Here is a 15,512-nt window from a genome sequence, read left to right as displayed (position 1 = left end):
GGTCAGGCAGACCCTGTTCATGACAAGCCCAGGTCAGGCAGACCCTGTAAGACAACTGTTCAAGAGGACCATTTGTTGCTTCAACAGTCCAGGGCCAGCCCGTTTTCACCTGCAGCAGAGCTACATGAGAACTGGTCACCAGAAACCCCTGTATCTATAAGAACAGTTTGTCGAATTCTCTCACGCAGTGGTCTCCATGGCCAAATTAGTGCTCACAAACCAGCACCAACAGAAGACAATTAAAAAAATCGTGCTGCATTTGAAAAGGCCCACAGCTTGGTGAAAGGATGGCAGTGGAAAAGTGGGAGGTTTTTTTCTGATGAATCATCCATTGAACTGCAGAAGACCTGTTGGAACCTGCATGAACCCAAGATTCACCCAGAAAACAGTCAAGTTTGGTGGAGGAAAAATCATGGTTTGGGGTTACATCCAGTATGGGGGTGTGCGAGAGATCTGCAGAGTGGATGGCAACATCAACAGCCTGAAGTATCAAGAAATTCTTGCTGCCCATTACATTCCAAACCACAAGAAGGGGGAAATTCTTCAGCAGGATGGCGCTCCTTGTCATACTTCAGCTTCCACATCATCTTGGAAGATGAAACCAAAGAATCTTGATGAACTCTGTGAGTCCTGCAAGACTGCTTTCCTTGCTATTCCAGATGACTTCATCAATAAGTTATTTGAGTCATTGCCGAGACGCATGGATGTAGTCCTCCAAGCTCATGGGAGTCATACACCGTATTAATTCTTTTTCCCAAGGCACCATGACTTTACGTATGCTCTGATGTTATTGTAGCTTGTTTGTGTATTCATTTTAATTTCTACCGTACATTACTGTATTTTTGAATGTGACAAGACTTTTGTCCAAACCAAATCTGACCTTTCTGTCCTAATTCAATGATAAAACTCAATGAATTATACAAGACTTTATTTTGGTATAATAAGCATAATCCAGAAGCCTCTGCCTTTCATATAAGCCATTTCTGATTCCAATTGATCAACTACAAGTCAAGTTATTATTTGTTGTTCCTACAACTTAGATAAGCGACAAGACTTTTGTCAGGGACTGTATGTGTTGAATAATGTGGTTGAACTAATTATTTGAATAACAATACTGACAAACACAGGATTGTTTATGCCAAATGTATCAATAAAAGTGTATTTTTTTTACCCATGGCAACAAAATGCTTGATTTAGAGGCATCAAAGGCGACTAACATATTGACATAACTCAAGTCAATCAAGTGATATATGTATTGTTTGCTGATAATGACAATAAGAAAAAGCACAAAACTATTTGTTTGTTATCTACAGTATTGCAACACAACTAATGGAAGCTAGGAGTTGCAACAGCTTCACGCAGATCAATACGTTTCTCTGAACACAATTCAAACATCATTGACATGTCAAGTCTTGTACTACAGTAAATTTGAAGTTTATACAGCAGTAACAGCGATAGCCCTTTGCAGTAGGGAGGAAAGTTGTGTTGTAAAAGTTGTGTGTGAAAAGATATTCAAAAGCAGACATGTTCAAAAACACCCACAGACTTGGTGATTTTGTGAATGTGGGATCAGGATTCTTTTCTCTGCAACAAGAAAAAGATATTCTCAGATTAGAGCAGCAGCGCATAAAGAAAGCCCAACAGACCAAAGGGGTTCAACTTGGTTAAGCCTTACATTCCCATAAAACCCATTTCCAGCTGAGGCCCTGTGTTTCTTTAGCTCTCTGTTCCTATAGTCGTAGGTTCCCTTCCAGGAAGCAATGGATCAATGTGGGTCAGGTGCTATACTGTCTCCCTCCTCACCTTACTTTTTCTGAAACTGATAAAAGTATTGAAGGATGGTGAGCACACTCTTGTTTGGAAGCAGTGCAGATATTCACAGGGAAACATAAAGACGCAGAAATAAAACGGTGGTGAATTAACAAAGAGCTGAGCTGTAGATCCATACGAGAGCACATTATGTTCCCATGCCCACATAGTAACTTGTTAACAGACGATGGATTTGAGGGGATATTTACTACTAGGTCCCTAAGAGGACTACAAACTAGTGCAAATGAACAGATATAGAATCTGTTAAAATGGAGGATTATGATGTACAATTTAACAGTAAAAATACATCTGATACAGAGCTGATTCAATAAAATGTTTGCACACTCACTCAGGTAAATACCAAATGGCCAACTACTGATGCATATTAATGAGTTTTAAACGAGTTTAATGCTCTGTGATCTATTAATATGAGATATTTATCGCATCTTTTTTTAACGCATAGCTGCCACACCTTTAGAAATGACATGCTAATGTAAACTCTAGAGTATGGTGGCTTAATTTTATGGTTTCATTTTAATTTGGTGGTCAACAAATTCTTTAACACAAACTTGTATTTCCTTGGAGAAACTATTGAAGAAACATTAAATCGTTTATGCAGGTCCTTAAAATTACTTTAGAGACCCCCATTTTCTTTTTTGTTAACCCTGTATGTTTCATATGTTGGAAGAGATTGGCTATTATTACAACTAAAGAAAATGCGTTCTTTGATCCAGATTTGCAATCTTATGATCAATAACTAAACAATACACACAGGGATACAAGGTGACAACAGAATAACAAAAAATAACAATTTCATAGGACCTATCAACGAGCAAGAGCAGGGTTTGCACCCTGAAGACAAACACTTGCTCTGGGTCCCTACTGAATCCACGAAACCAGGTTCAAAGGCACAACGATGTCCCTGTGAAGGGGAGCAAGCAAAAAACAGTATCAGTATTAATCATGGTTACAGTTAAAGGGGGGTACCTACAGGTTTGCGTGTGGGGGTGACTTGTACAGACTGGTAAAATTCTGGCAGGACTCTCTTCTTCACTTTGCGTTTTCTTAGAGTCGACGATGAATCGGGTTCGCTCTCAGGAATCTCGACCAGATTGGGTTTTTCCTCTGTCACTCGAGCATGTATGCTCCTTCTTGCATGACGTGGACTGTGCCTGAAGCCCTGGGAAACATGAGCAAATGTCAAGCTGGCAACAGGTTATGCTTTCAGCAGACATAGCAAGAGAAATTAAAAGCTCTCATCATAATATAAATAATAATTGTAATTCCATTCAGGTTTATTAAGATAGGGAGGCACTGTTGTGGTATATGACCTAGATTTCAGAGTCAGAAGTGTTAAGAGACAGATGACTCAGCAAATTCTATCCCTACAGGAGAAGGAAAAGCAAACCATTCAGTGGATCTCTTTGAAATTTGTATATTTTGTTTTCTTCGATAGACCCTTAGTTTTTCTTTAGGAGGGGTTTATTGTTTGAATTAATATTTATTTAAAGGAAATGATCAGGGAGACTGTTCTTCAACATTAAGGTTCAGCAATTGTCCTTGAACATGATACTGAATCCCTACCAGCTACAGTACTGAGCCAGTGGGGATTCAGTGGCCTGTAGCTCAATAACATAACCTGCAAAGGAAGGGAAGCTTTTGAAGCTTAAGCTTTTGCAACTTTCAAAACCACAGAGAATCACAAAAAACTAAAAGGTTTATTTTTAGGCATCAGTGTAGGAAATGCAAATGTAATCTAGCAAAAAAATGGACATGCCTATATGGGACTTCATATTTTTTTGGGCTTTTCCACCTTTTATTTTTGAAAGGACAGCTAGGTGAGAAAGGGGAGAGAGGGGGCGGGGGGGAGACATGCAGGGAAATCATCACAGGTCGGATTCGAACCCTAGACCTCTGCGTCGAGGCATAAACCTCTCTCAGTACACTGATCCAACCCGGCCACCTATATGGGACTTTTAATAAATATTGGGTTTGTTAAAGGTTTATTGCGGGATTGGATGTGCCACAATTACTTTTCACCAAACCTTTTTAAGTTTTAGTTTGAATTCAATTAAAGTCCTTTCCATAGACCATGCCAGGAAGATCAATTACTGAAACCGGGGAATTATATAAGACAGCTTTTGACATAAAGTAACATTTTTATTTCAAGATGTCAATCTAGCGGTGGTAGTGATTTTAGGGTGTTTTCATGCATTTTGGTGACTTCAATTTTTGTAGTTTTATTTTGACAGCAAAGTGCGTAAAACGGAAACGGAGCAACTGAAGCTACTTGATCGCATTAGGCATCAAGCACGATGACATACTATGTACCATAAAATAGACTGGGTTTTATCGGCTCAATTACACCTCCGTTTTAACCTATTCTGAGAATACACTGTAGGCTACATAGTTTCAACTCTCCTTAAAGAATGAAACTGCTAAATCACCTTCATTATTTATTGAGAACACATGCGCATTGCGCACATCATGGTCCTTAAAATAGTCACGCAGCTCTGTCAAAAGTCTAAAGAAACGGGCTTTTGGGTGAATTATGTCTCATGTTATTCTTGAAGAGCTCATGAAGCATTGGTTACATAAGGCTTTCACACATTTAATGCCTCATAGCTGTTAAGATATTACAGATGTCTGAATCAACCCCATAATTTAAAAAGTTCATCCTACCTCTGATCGAAAATGATGTGTTCGGAGGCCAACTACAGGACAGATAACAGATGTTAGAGATATTATGAACATTTACAAAAAAAAGTATGACACGTCATATATCAACTATATACATTTATCTAATTAACAATAATTCCAGATAGTTTATTCTACAAATAACACCCTATGTGTCTTCACACTTAACGCCGAATAAAGTAGGCTAGTGTGTTTCTCATACAACCCATACCGCAGATATGAGTTTGCAGCTTGCTAATAGAGATAAAACAGACTATTAAATACATCAAGAACATGCAGTGTACAGACATGAGCTGTCAGGATGAGGAGATGCGGCTGGCCTGCACTACTCACCGCGGCTCTTGGTGCGTCCGGAGAGCACTGATTTTATTGGATGTTTTCCATTACGAAGCCTGCGATGCCAGCAGCAGAAAAACAAAATTGTCGCAATAGTCCCAAGCAAAAGCAACAATAACAGCAGCACACATTGAATGCTGTACGGCCTTAACAGGACCAAAAACGCCGCAGCAATCATCATAAGGCGAGATGTAGGACAGTTCCCGCAGCCTCAGACAGCAGGCTCCTCTCCTGCCGATATGTCGCTGAAAGCTTAAGATGAGAATACAGACACTGACTGACACACGTGAAGCATCGCAGAGCAAACTGCGTATACCGTACAGGTTCACAGTACACAGCCCAGACTATTGATATCATTATTGTGAGGTACAATGAATGACTCAGCAGAGACGTAAGTTTTATTTATTTATTTTCTAACGGGTAGGGAGAGTCAGCAGATTCAGCTGAGCATCGCAGTAATCTGCTGCAGAGTCGACTGCCCAGAAGGATAACGCTGTCATATCAATAACAACATAGTACTAAGACTAATACAGACTTGTTTGTCCTTTGATAGTTTATAGGTAACATATTTTGCATTTTTATCCTATGATATAGGCTACCTACAATGTTACAATATTCTATTGGTAATACATGTCTGATATAGTTCAAGTATAGTTTGCCATAAAGGCTTACTGAAATGTACCCTGTCGTAGTGATGGGCCCTGAAATGAGGCAGGTGCTATCAGGATTAGAGAGAAAAATTGGAACCAACTCTAATCATAATCCAACAATGGTGGGTTATGTAATTTTTGGATGAACTGATATCATTTACAGCGTTGTTTCATTAGTCAATTAAAGACTCAGGCAAGCAAAGTGTGAGGGGAGAAAAAATAATTTTATTTACAATTTTAAAAAGGGCCATTCTGCACCCAAACACTGGCATGATTAGTTAACATGTGTTTATATAATATGCAACAGCCATATTGTTTCTGTATGTCAAATGCCATATGTCCACATATGCAAAAAAACAAATACCATTGTGTGTGTCAATATATACATGACGAAAAAAACATGTTGCCATACACATAAATTAGTTAGAGCTGACTTATGCAGTATTAAGTATAATGAATGTATGGTAATAAGATACATTGGCGTACAAGCAGCAACAAAAAATGAATGATTCTGTTTGTCAGCATGTATACTTATATGTTGTAAATAGATGGTATTATCATACATGACAACATAGAGTATATGTTCAATTTGTGTCATGTTCTGTGTAGCATTTAAGGGGCTACAACTTACATTTCATTGTGCAACCCTGTGTTGTAAAATTACAACTACATGAACCTTATAAATTAAAAAATATGCCTGTACAGTTAATTGCCGTGTGTGGTGAGTGAGTGTGTCAACATGTGTTCTTATGTGCCACACATTTACACATTTGATATGTCCTCTGTTTAAGAATTGTACAATAGTGATCATGTATTGTAATACATGTAAATATAAGCTTGCATAAATGCTATGGTGTACTCACCTTTTCATAAGCAGTTAGACACCTGCATGGGGCTGCAGTGTTGTTGTTCGCCTGCATTGCTTCTTTTAGAGGTCCAGGTTTGAACCCTGGTCATTTCTGTGAGTTGTTCTTCCCATGTTGCATGCCTTTATATATATATATATATATATATATATATATATATATATATATATATATATATATATATATATATATATATATTTATTTATTTATTTATTTATTAAAACATTTGTGCACATACAGTTATTACTCCAGCATGGTCACATATCTTTGTTGCATATAAGTTACATAGTGTACTGTGAATAGTTACAACCTAGGTACAGTTATTCAGAACTAATATAATAATAGAGGGACAGCGTCACATTTCGACCCGGACAAGGTAAGAACAGACGGGCGGAGTTTGTTGCGTCTCAACAACCAGTAACCCCGTCCGAATGGCACACTCCGCGTAGAAAAGGAGGGCTTCATTTACACGTGACGTTGCAGACTGTATAGCTGCGTTCTGAGATTTGGGATGCAGTAGCTAGCTAACGTTAGTAGCTAGCTAATACTCTGTCAACTGAGGAGCAAACCGAAAAAGCAGTAGGTAATGTGGTGCTCAGCTTCATTCATCTGTTGATTTCAACCATATTTCACTAACGCCAACCACAGTCGAACTTTAGCATGCTTACCTTGCATTAGTTAGCTAGCGTTAAGTGCAAACGTCAGATAGCTAACGTTAGCTTACCCAGAGCCTGGGCGTTTGGCACTGTCCTGGATTGACGTCAGAGTGAAGCACCCATTTCAAGATTTCGCTGCTAATAAAGTTGCTGAACAGAAGATGGTTGATAATACAAACACATCAGAAGGCAGGTGAACTTCTTAGTGACAGATTAGTATCCTTCACATCGACGTCAACTGTGTGTAAGTTGCAGAAATACGACTTAAATCGATGGAGTGCAGCTAGCGCTTTGGCGCGTAACTTCTTCCTCGCTCAACGGTTGGAGTGCTGCTGTTCAGCGGCTCGGCACTCAATGCTGCCAATGGTGGCCGAGAGCTGTAGTGCAACAACACTGTGATTTAAGTGCATAATACACCCATGGTGTAGATAGACCGTAGAAATGTAGTATTGACCCATCAGTGGCAGCACTAAAGCACTGTGGTGGGTGGGCAAGGAATTAATAACGCCCCATGGTCGACTTTAAGTAAGTTTTATTGCACTGACCTGCATTACACCTGAGTAAGTCGTGTTACTCCACGCTAGCCTCACCGACACGGTGCTCTCCTAAACGGTTGCTAAATACCAACAATACCTACGATGTATTTTTACAAGATTTTAATATTTGTTCATTGAGCAACCGTACCTTACTAATACTAGCAACGTATGTCTGATATGAGAACTGTACTTAGGTAGCAGTTGACCTGATGTTGTATGTAACTAAAAGATAATAGCGTATTTCATGCTGTTGTGCGTGGTTAATTAAACTATTTACCGGTAAGTTAATAGGCGTATTTTTTTTAAACTGTTAATTTATGGATTAATGTCCTAATTTTGACTGATCTCCAGTCATCAGGCCTAACGTTAAAGCTACAGTAGGAGGTGTGCCTACTGATACGATACTGTTGACACTAGCTTTGGTTAACTAGCTCGTCACACCCCATGCCCTTACATGCATGTTCAAAGTTCGAGCTGCAGCTTCAAAAGTTACAAATTAGTTCGTTTTTCCTCAGATAAATGTCTTCTCCAACTCAAGCAGAGGACGATGACGTGGAAGAAGTGGAGTTTGTATCCGTAAGTCACACTTTACTTTAAAAAAAAAAATCAGTAGGTTCAAAGATAAGATAAAAACTAGCATTTGCTTACATTCTGTCTCTTGACATTGACAGGAATAATTGTGCAATAACATCTTGATCTAGCCTGATAATCAGACTGCCATTTTATTTAATTCATAAATGTATTCACTGAAATATATAGGCTGCTGCTCCATATATTGTATGACCGTATCCATGATTCAGACATAGTATATCACGTCTTTTTTTAATGGGCATGTTCAAATAAATAAACTGCCCTTTTTACATTGTACAGGGTTTGCAGATTTCTTTGAGTCTTATAAATGTAGGTGTGTTTTATAACATTAAATGATAAGGTGTCTTGCACTTGCTTCAGGAGGGCCCTGTCAGACCAGTATCAGAATGTATTGATCTGCTGAGTGAAAGTGAGGATGAGGGATGTTCATCGTTGACCGACATGGTGAGTTACTGAATAGACCTTTTTATTATTATTAGATAGTGTCTGTCTAAAGTTGTTGTGCCTTTTATTCTCTTGTAGATTGAAGATAAAATCACCCGCCATAAAGCGCGTGTTACATCTACACTGGAAAGACTAGCACACCAGGTGGCCCTAGAGAAAAAGGAAAAATCCGATAAATGTAGAGCGTTCAAGGTGAGTTTGCTTCAAAATAAAGTGAGCTGCTATCATTTTATGCTTGTTAGACTGTAATTAAGCTATTATCTATATCAGACCATTGTCTTCAGTTGGTTTCTTCAACTTGCATTCAAAAGCAAAATGACAAAATGGTATAAACAGGCAAAAAAGGTTGTAATGCATACTTACCTTACTTACCATACCTTGAATCAAAATGCTATGGTCACATTACAACTACTAAAATACATAAAGAGTGAAGAAGAACAAGAAGAAGAAGATGACATACTTTATTGATCCCCAGGAGGGAAATCACATTTCTTCACTCTGGTGTTTTACACAACACACACAGGCCCAAAATACACACACATGCACAACATGCACTAATGGAGAGATGTCAGAGTGAGGGGGCTGGCCCTTAAAGGTGCCCCGAGCAGTTGGGGGTTCGGTGCCTTGCTCGAGGACATCTCAGCAGTGCCCAGGAGGTGAACCGAAACCTCTCAAGCTACCAGTCCACACTCCATTCCGTACTTGGTCCGTACGTGGACTTGAACCAGCGTCCTTCCGGTTCCCAAAACCAAGTCCCCCACGGGCTGAGCTACTGCTACAATATTATCAATAAACAATATTTTATTTAAAAAAAAAAAAGTGCTTGTATCCTCAGATATAGCAAAGAAAAGTCTAGAATGTAGATTCAGTGCTGGTAAAAACTCAATAACAATTCTATAGCCAAACAGTTTTTTCATTGAAAGAGTAAATTAAACATTAAAGGTGCAGTAGGTAAGCCTTATAAAACTAACTTTCTGTCATATTTGCTGAAACTGACCCTATGTTCCAGTAGAACTACATGAAGCAGGTAATTCAAAATAAAATCTGGCTCCTCTGACACCACCTACAGCCTGTAGTGCGATTTGCAAAAATCCACAGCTCCCTGTTCAGATGCACCAATCAGGGCCAGGGGGGGTGTCTAACTGCGTGTCAATCACTGCTCATGTACACACATTAATTCTCTCTTGTGGGGGGAGGGGCTTAGGAGACCATTTTGGGCTTTAGCGGAAAGGGGGGAGGGACTGAGAAGTTGTCGATGTTCAAATTTTTGGGCCAAGTCCTGGATCTTTACAATCCTACCTACAGCACCTTTAAATGCTCAGTAGAAATATACTGTATATGGGGTCAATTAAGGTCAGGGTTAGCAGCAACAGTGCCGCCTTGTGGCCAGAATGCATAGAAAACAAATAACTGTGGCAACCTACAATACTAGAATGAACAACAGCGGTTCTGTAGATTTTTACTGACATTTGTCATATAAGGCAAGTGTTAGAAAGATGCAGAATATGTTCCGATATCGTTCATCTCTTTATGTCTCTTTTTCAGGAGAAGCAAAACTTACAAAGAGCTCATGGACAGCAGGAGCTGGCTTTTAGTTCTACAAATGGATTTAATCAGGAAGCAAAGCACTGCGTGGACATGTGGTTAAAGATGCCAGGTACATTTTTAATCTGGATCAGAAATCTGTTGCATAATCACTGACATTGTCACTTTTAAATCTGTCAGTGTTGGAGTTGATTCAGGCCGGTAGAACATCTTTAAAAGCATGCTTCTGTCATGTACGGTTTGATGTTCCTACCAGTATATTATTTTGTGCTGCTGCAATGATCCACTACACAGGAATGATTGAAATGTAATTTTGTGTTAAGATATATAGGCATGCCAATGACAGACCACCCTTTTTCATGATGATACTATATCTTGGAGAAGTTGTCATCTTATCATACTGTACCTTTGTGTTTATTTAGGTGTTCAGCCTGGAGTGATCAGTGGTGGTTTTAGAAGAAGACACAAAGCTGCTTCTTTCCCTGGAAATAGTTCAACTAGACACATTTGCCCAGTGATCAACTGTGGTCGGGTTTATGACAATACGGCCCTTCTTGATGGCCACTTAAAAAGGTAATCCTTTTCTGTTCATTTCAGTGTAGGTGTAATACCTTTTGAACCATTCCCCCGAGTACAAATATGGCATATTTTGCAATAAAATATCTTTTGTGTAGGTTTGATCACTCCCCTTGTGACCCAACCATCAATCTTAAAGGATTTCCATCTGAACTCTTTGCCTGTGTTGCCTGTGGTCGACATTTTCAGACTGAAGAAGCATGGGGAAAACATCTCGAGTCTAAGGTTTAATCACTTTTCTGACTGTGCTATGAAAAACTCCTGCTCTTTGAAAGATTCATAAATTAGTGTGTGGAATAAGTAGCTAATAACTATTGATCTACAGTAGTATAATAGTTATTTTGATCACTAGGTGTCCTCATCTTCTGCTGATGGTCACAGCATCTCTCAGACCTTTCAGCGGATTGTGTGTTTTGCCTGCCCTGCCTGCTACATGCTCTTCAACCTCCGAGATGAGTGTCTTCAGCACATGTCAGCCAAAAACCACTTCACAGAGTCACTCGCCATGAATGGTAAGGTTTATTGAACATTTTTACAAAACCTCACATCCAAATGTCAAATCTCTGTCGTTATTTTAGGCCTATTTCACAAGGACTTCGGAGGTATTATATAAGCAAGATTACATATATCTTTTACCTTTCTCCTATTGTGAAAGAAACCAGAGGAGGACCACTGCCAGTTCCCGTCTCACAATATGTTAAGAATCGCCTCATCACCTTATGCAAGGATGTGACATTCAATGTCCGATGCTCTTTATGTCACAAAGTACTGATCTCACACCAGGCAGCTCAAGCTCACTTTAAGTAAGTTTAATTGTGATTATTTCAGTACCTGTGCATGTATTAATATATTCTATATTACATGCTATATAGCAGACTCTGATTTTGTTCAGATATTTTGTGGAACTGATTTTTCCTTTCCCTTTTAAGTGTGCACTGCAGACAGGGTTGCGCGGTGGCCAAGGCTGATAAAACGGTAGTGCAGGTAATGAAACAGCTGCAAGTGCAAGGGCAGTGCTCCCTCTGCTGTAAAATCTTCCACAGCCAAGCTGAAATTGAGAGACACAAAGAATCGACCCAGCATGACGTGGAGGTCAACCAAACAATGGAGAAAGCCCTCCTTCAGTACTGCAGGTTTAGTGAAATTCAACACACCCAGAATGCTAGAGAGGCAAAGAGGACAAGACAATCCACTGGCCTTGAAGAACCTTTTAAAAAAAGAAACAAGAAGAGGAGTGATTATGAAGAATTTCCAGCCAAACAGAGGAGACCGAGTGTGACTAGCAGCGCTAGCAGAAACTCAGTAACAGCATGGTTCTGCGAGTGTGGTATACAGTTCTCAGAAGAGTCTACAGCCAGTAAGCATCTCCTGGCTGTAAACCAAATTTTCCATCAGTGTGGCATGTGTGGCAAACACATGGGAGAGTCCTCAATTACCCGCCTGCATATGAGTCGCTTTCATGGGGGAGCTCATCTATCCAACTACCTCTTCTACTGCCGCAAGTGCAACGTAGAAATGCCTCGGTATGAAGATATCCTGTCCCACGTGTCAGAAGCTCACAGCGGACACACCTACTTCACTGAGCAGGAAGTGCCTGAGGAGCTCGCCACCGTCATCTATACCAAGCCGTCCACCAGCAGCGAAGTCGCCCGTCATTCGTCCTCCAAGTCCACAGTCCAGCAGGACACAGTAGAGACTTTAAAAGCTGAGCAGACTTGGATGTGCAGGATGTGCGAGGACATCTTTGACTCAGAAGGGGCCGTCCGCAAACACTGCAGTGACGTGAGCAGTCACAACTTTCAGAGATTCATCTGTGGACACTGCCCCCAGAAGTTCTTTAAAGAGTCCACCGTACGTAGACACTGTACGAATGAGCACAACGGGCAGATAAAGAGCTTTCCCTTCTGCGGCCTCTGCGACAGCATGCAGTTTGAATCCGAGGGCGAGTTCTTGGAACACTACAAGAGTCTTCACAGTAAGGACTACTACTGTATGGATGATGTTGAAGTTGTTCAGCCTGCTGTTGCTGAAAGCACCAGTCAGCGTATATGCCCATGCATGGGTTCAGAAAAGAGCAAAGAGGAGATGAAAGCTACATATACACAATGCATGAGGAATCTGTCCGCTGAAGGAACATGTCAGTATGTGTGCGCTCCTTGTGGCGTATCTGTGCCTTCCTTTGCACAGATGAAGACTCACGTCCACACAAAGCACGCAGCCCTGAACCTAGACAAGACCTTTGACGTGGAATGCAAAGCTTGCCAGGAGAGTTTCTCGGGTGTTCCAAGTTTCCATAAACACTATCACTCTCGACACTGTACACTGGAACCTTGCATGAGCTCCAGGACCTGTAGTAAAGACATGAAAGCACAAGCCACCACTATAAAAGTACTCAATGCTGTGGAGATCACACCAGACACTAATGGTAAATCAGTTGCAATCTTTGGAAATTTATTATCTACGTTTGCATGCAGCATGTAATCCTGTTTTATATATTGTCATTTCAGAGATTGAAGATGAAACACTGGTGAAGTTTCTGAACATGGGTCAGTCCAACAAAGGGAGCGAAGCATGTGAAAGTAAGCAATAAACAAGACATAACCACTGTCATTTGCGCCACATAAGAAAAGAGATAAGCAAGCAAAATGCACATTGTAGCTATAGTTTACATATTGTATATGCAAGTTATATTACGTCACATTTTTGTGCTTTGATCGACTTAAAGTATGTCGGCTGCTCATTTATTGTGGTCTATTACAGATGAATCAGATGACGAGATGAACCATGAACCATCTTTGAATGCTGCAGAAGAAGAGAGAGAGTCAGCAGGTATGTGTTTATGTGGCTGAGCACGTAGTCCTTGTTTCCCCTGAGAAAAGTTTATAAGTCACTGCAGCCTTAGGTCATGACTGAGTCTACCGTATGTTCCTTTGTGTAGCAGCGAAATATTACACAGTGATTACCATTTACTGCAGAGCCTTTAGTCTGATTAACATTCCTTGTACATTGGTCTTAATGGTTTGCAGTTTTCAACAACTGTTCAGTTTACCATAAAAGCACAATATTTGATACAGAGACAATTCAATTCAAAGATCCAATTGAGGGCTTGTCAAGGTTGCCCTGCAAGTTAAACAATACTAATATCTACTGGGTCTGGGTACAGTTGTCTAGAATGTGCTAGTCAAGAATGAACTACAGTGGGCGCCCAGATAGCTCAGTTGGTAGAGCGGGCACCCATATATAGAGGTTTACTCCTCAACGCAGCGGGCCCGGGTTCAACTCCGACCTGCGGCCCTTTGCTGCATGTCCCTCTCTCCCCTTTCATGTCTTCAGCTGTCCTGTCAAATAAAGGCCTAAAAATGCCACACACAAAAAATCTTTAAAAAGAATAAACTAGAGTCAATAAGTTTAGTCTTTGTAGTGACATGTATGGGAATGTGGGAGCTGTCTCAACTTAGAATTATTTAAAAGATACAGTAGATCAAAAGCAATGAAATGCAAATAATTATTAGGTTCATATCATATTATCTAGCATAGTTATGATGGTGTTGCAATTTGCAGTTTTATTTGGACATACTGGAACTTTAATCCTTATTATTATTATTATTATTATTATTATAATAATAATAATAATAATAATAATAATAATATTATAATAATAATATTTCCTTCTGCTTCTTTTTTAGAGTTGGAAGAAGCTCTTAAACGAAGTCTTCTGGAGTTTTGAGGACGTGATGTGAACACTTTTTTTGTGACATTAAATTGAGATGTTTTGTACCAGGTATTTCTGTTATTAAATAAATATTAGTTGCTATTTGACTTTTTCTGTGTTTTTAAGTTATTTTGTTAATGTATCAATATATGATAACATAATATAGGGCATTTCCATCACGGGGAACTGCCCAGATTATACTGCAGTTGGCAGAAAGTTGGTTTGTGGTTGTGGATTTATGTCCTCTGTTGTGAAGAAACATTTGCTATAGATGGCATCGATGACACTGCAAAATGCCAAAGCTGAACTTGTGACCACTGTGCTAACTCTATCTCCAATTGCAATCTCTATTTTCATGGCAGACTTGAAATCTAGTGTATTGTACGCACCGTAAAGAGCAGAGCCAACCATTGTATGTATAAAAGTTTCAGTCTTTCCTGAACTTCTGTCTTTATGTCATAGGATATAAGACCATAAAGTAGAAACAGTGGAAGTCCTGTTTAACAGAAGCTACGATTCTGGCAGCAGCTCTTTGGCTCCGTTAGTTTCCTCATGTTGTCTTCAAAATCATTAGAAGGTGACTGACAGATTCCTTTTTAAAGTGGAGTCACACTACAAATTAGCATTCATATGTATTTTTAAATGTTACTGCCTTTGTAATTAGGATCTACAAATATATTTTAAAAATAGGTTTCTACTTTTTCTTCTCACCCTTTTTGTCACTTGTCCATTGCATACTTTGTGATTCTTGCAAGCTGAGGACAGATGTATGGCACTGAAGAGTTATGACCCAGGTAACAATTTTTGGTTCCCAGAACGTTCTGGGAACGTTCGTTTTTGGTTGCGGGAACGTTCCCTGAAGGTTAGTTTTTGGTTCCCATGGAAAGTTTTCCTGACGTTTAGGGAACGTTAGTTTTTGGTTACATCGACCCTTCCCAGAACGTTCCTAACGTTGCAACCTTTAGAGAACGTTCCCCTAACGTTGTAACCTTTAGAGAACGTTCCCCTACCATTGTAAACTTTAGAGAACGTTCCCCTAACGTAACCTTTAGAGAACGTTCCCCTACCATTGTAACCTTTTAGAGAACGTTCCC

At 39.7% G+C, this 15,512-nt stretch overlaps 2 protein-coding genes across 25 annotated transcripts in view; one reads left to right on the top strand and one right to left on the bottom strand.

Annotated features, from left to right (window-relative positions):
* dst (dystonin) overlaps nucleotides 1-5,180 on the bottom strand; it is a 108,242-nt gene extending 103,062 nt beyond the window's left edge. For 11 of the 21 annotated variants that reach the window (XM_035992703.1, XM_035992712.1, XM_035992710.1 and 8 more), the window contains exons 1-3: nucleotides 4,840-5,179; nucleotides 4,492-4,523; nucleotides 2,801-2,989 (exon numbers count right to left, since the gene is read on the bottom strand). In XM_035992703.1, the coding sequence (XP_035848596.1) occupies nucleotides 2,801-2,989; nucleotides 4,492-4,523; nucleotides 4,840-5,023 (405 nt within the window). In that variant the 5' untranslated portion in view covers nucleotides 5,024-5,179. Of the gene's footprint in view, nucleotides 1-2,800; nucleotides 2,990-4,491; nucleotides 4,524-4,839 lie in introns of all 21 variants that reach the window. The other 10 variants (XM_035992705.1, XM_035992711.1, XM_035992713.1 and 7 more) reach the window with 3 other exon arrangements.
* Nucleotides 5,181-6,746: 1,566 nt separating this feature from the next.
* Nucleotides 6,747-14,530, top strand: znf451 (zinc finger protein 451). Of its 4 annotated transcripts, none has more exons than XM_031303427.2 (13): nucleotides 6,747-6,941; nucleotides 8,066-8,126; nucleotides 8,502-8,585; nucleotides 8,664-8,777; nucleotides 10,131-10,242; nucleotides 10,553-10,703; nucleotides 10,805-10,931; nucleotides 11,059-11,218; nucleotides 11,362-11,509; nucleotides 11,636-13,131; nucleotides 13,214-13,285; nucleotides 13,467-13,535; nucleotides 14,393-14,530. In XM_031303427.2, the coding sequence occupies exons 2-13, from the start codon at nucleotides 8,070-8,072 to the stop codon at nucleotides 14,431-14,433; spliced, it is 2,631 nt and encodes an 876-aa protein (XP_031159287.1). In that variant the 5' UTR covers nucleotides 6,747-6,941; nucleotides 8,066-8,069; the 3' UTR covers nucleotides 14,434-14,530. The 4 variants fall into 4 exon arrangements, with proteins under 4 accessions (XP_031159287.1, XP_031159309.1, XP_031159295.1 ...); XM_031303449.2 differs by having other exon boundaries at nucleotides 6,774-6,937; nucleotides 8,055-8,126; XM_031303435.2 differs by having other exon boundaries at nucleotides 6,774-6,940; nucleotides 8,054-8,126.
* The last annotated feature ends 982 nt before the right edge of the window (nucleotides 14,531-15,512 follow it).

Source organism: Sander lucioperca, chromosome 15 (genome assembly GCF_008315115.2).
Source record: "Sander lucioperca isolate FBNREF2018 chromosome 15, SLUC_FBN_1.2, whole genome shotgun sequence".
NCBI lineage: Eukaryota > Metazoa > Chordata > Actinopteri > Perciformes > Percidae > Sander > Sander lucioperca.
This window is presented reverse-complemented; position numbering and strand designations above follow the sequence as displayed.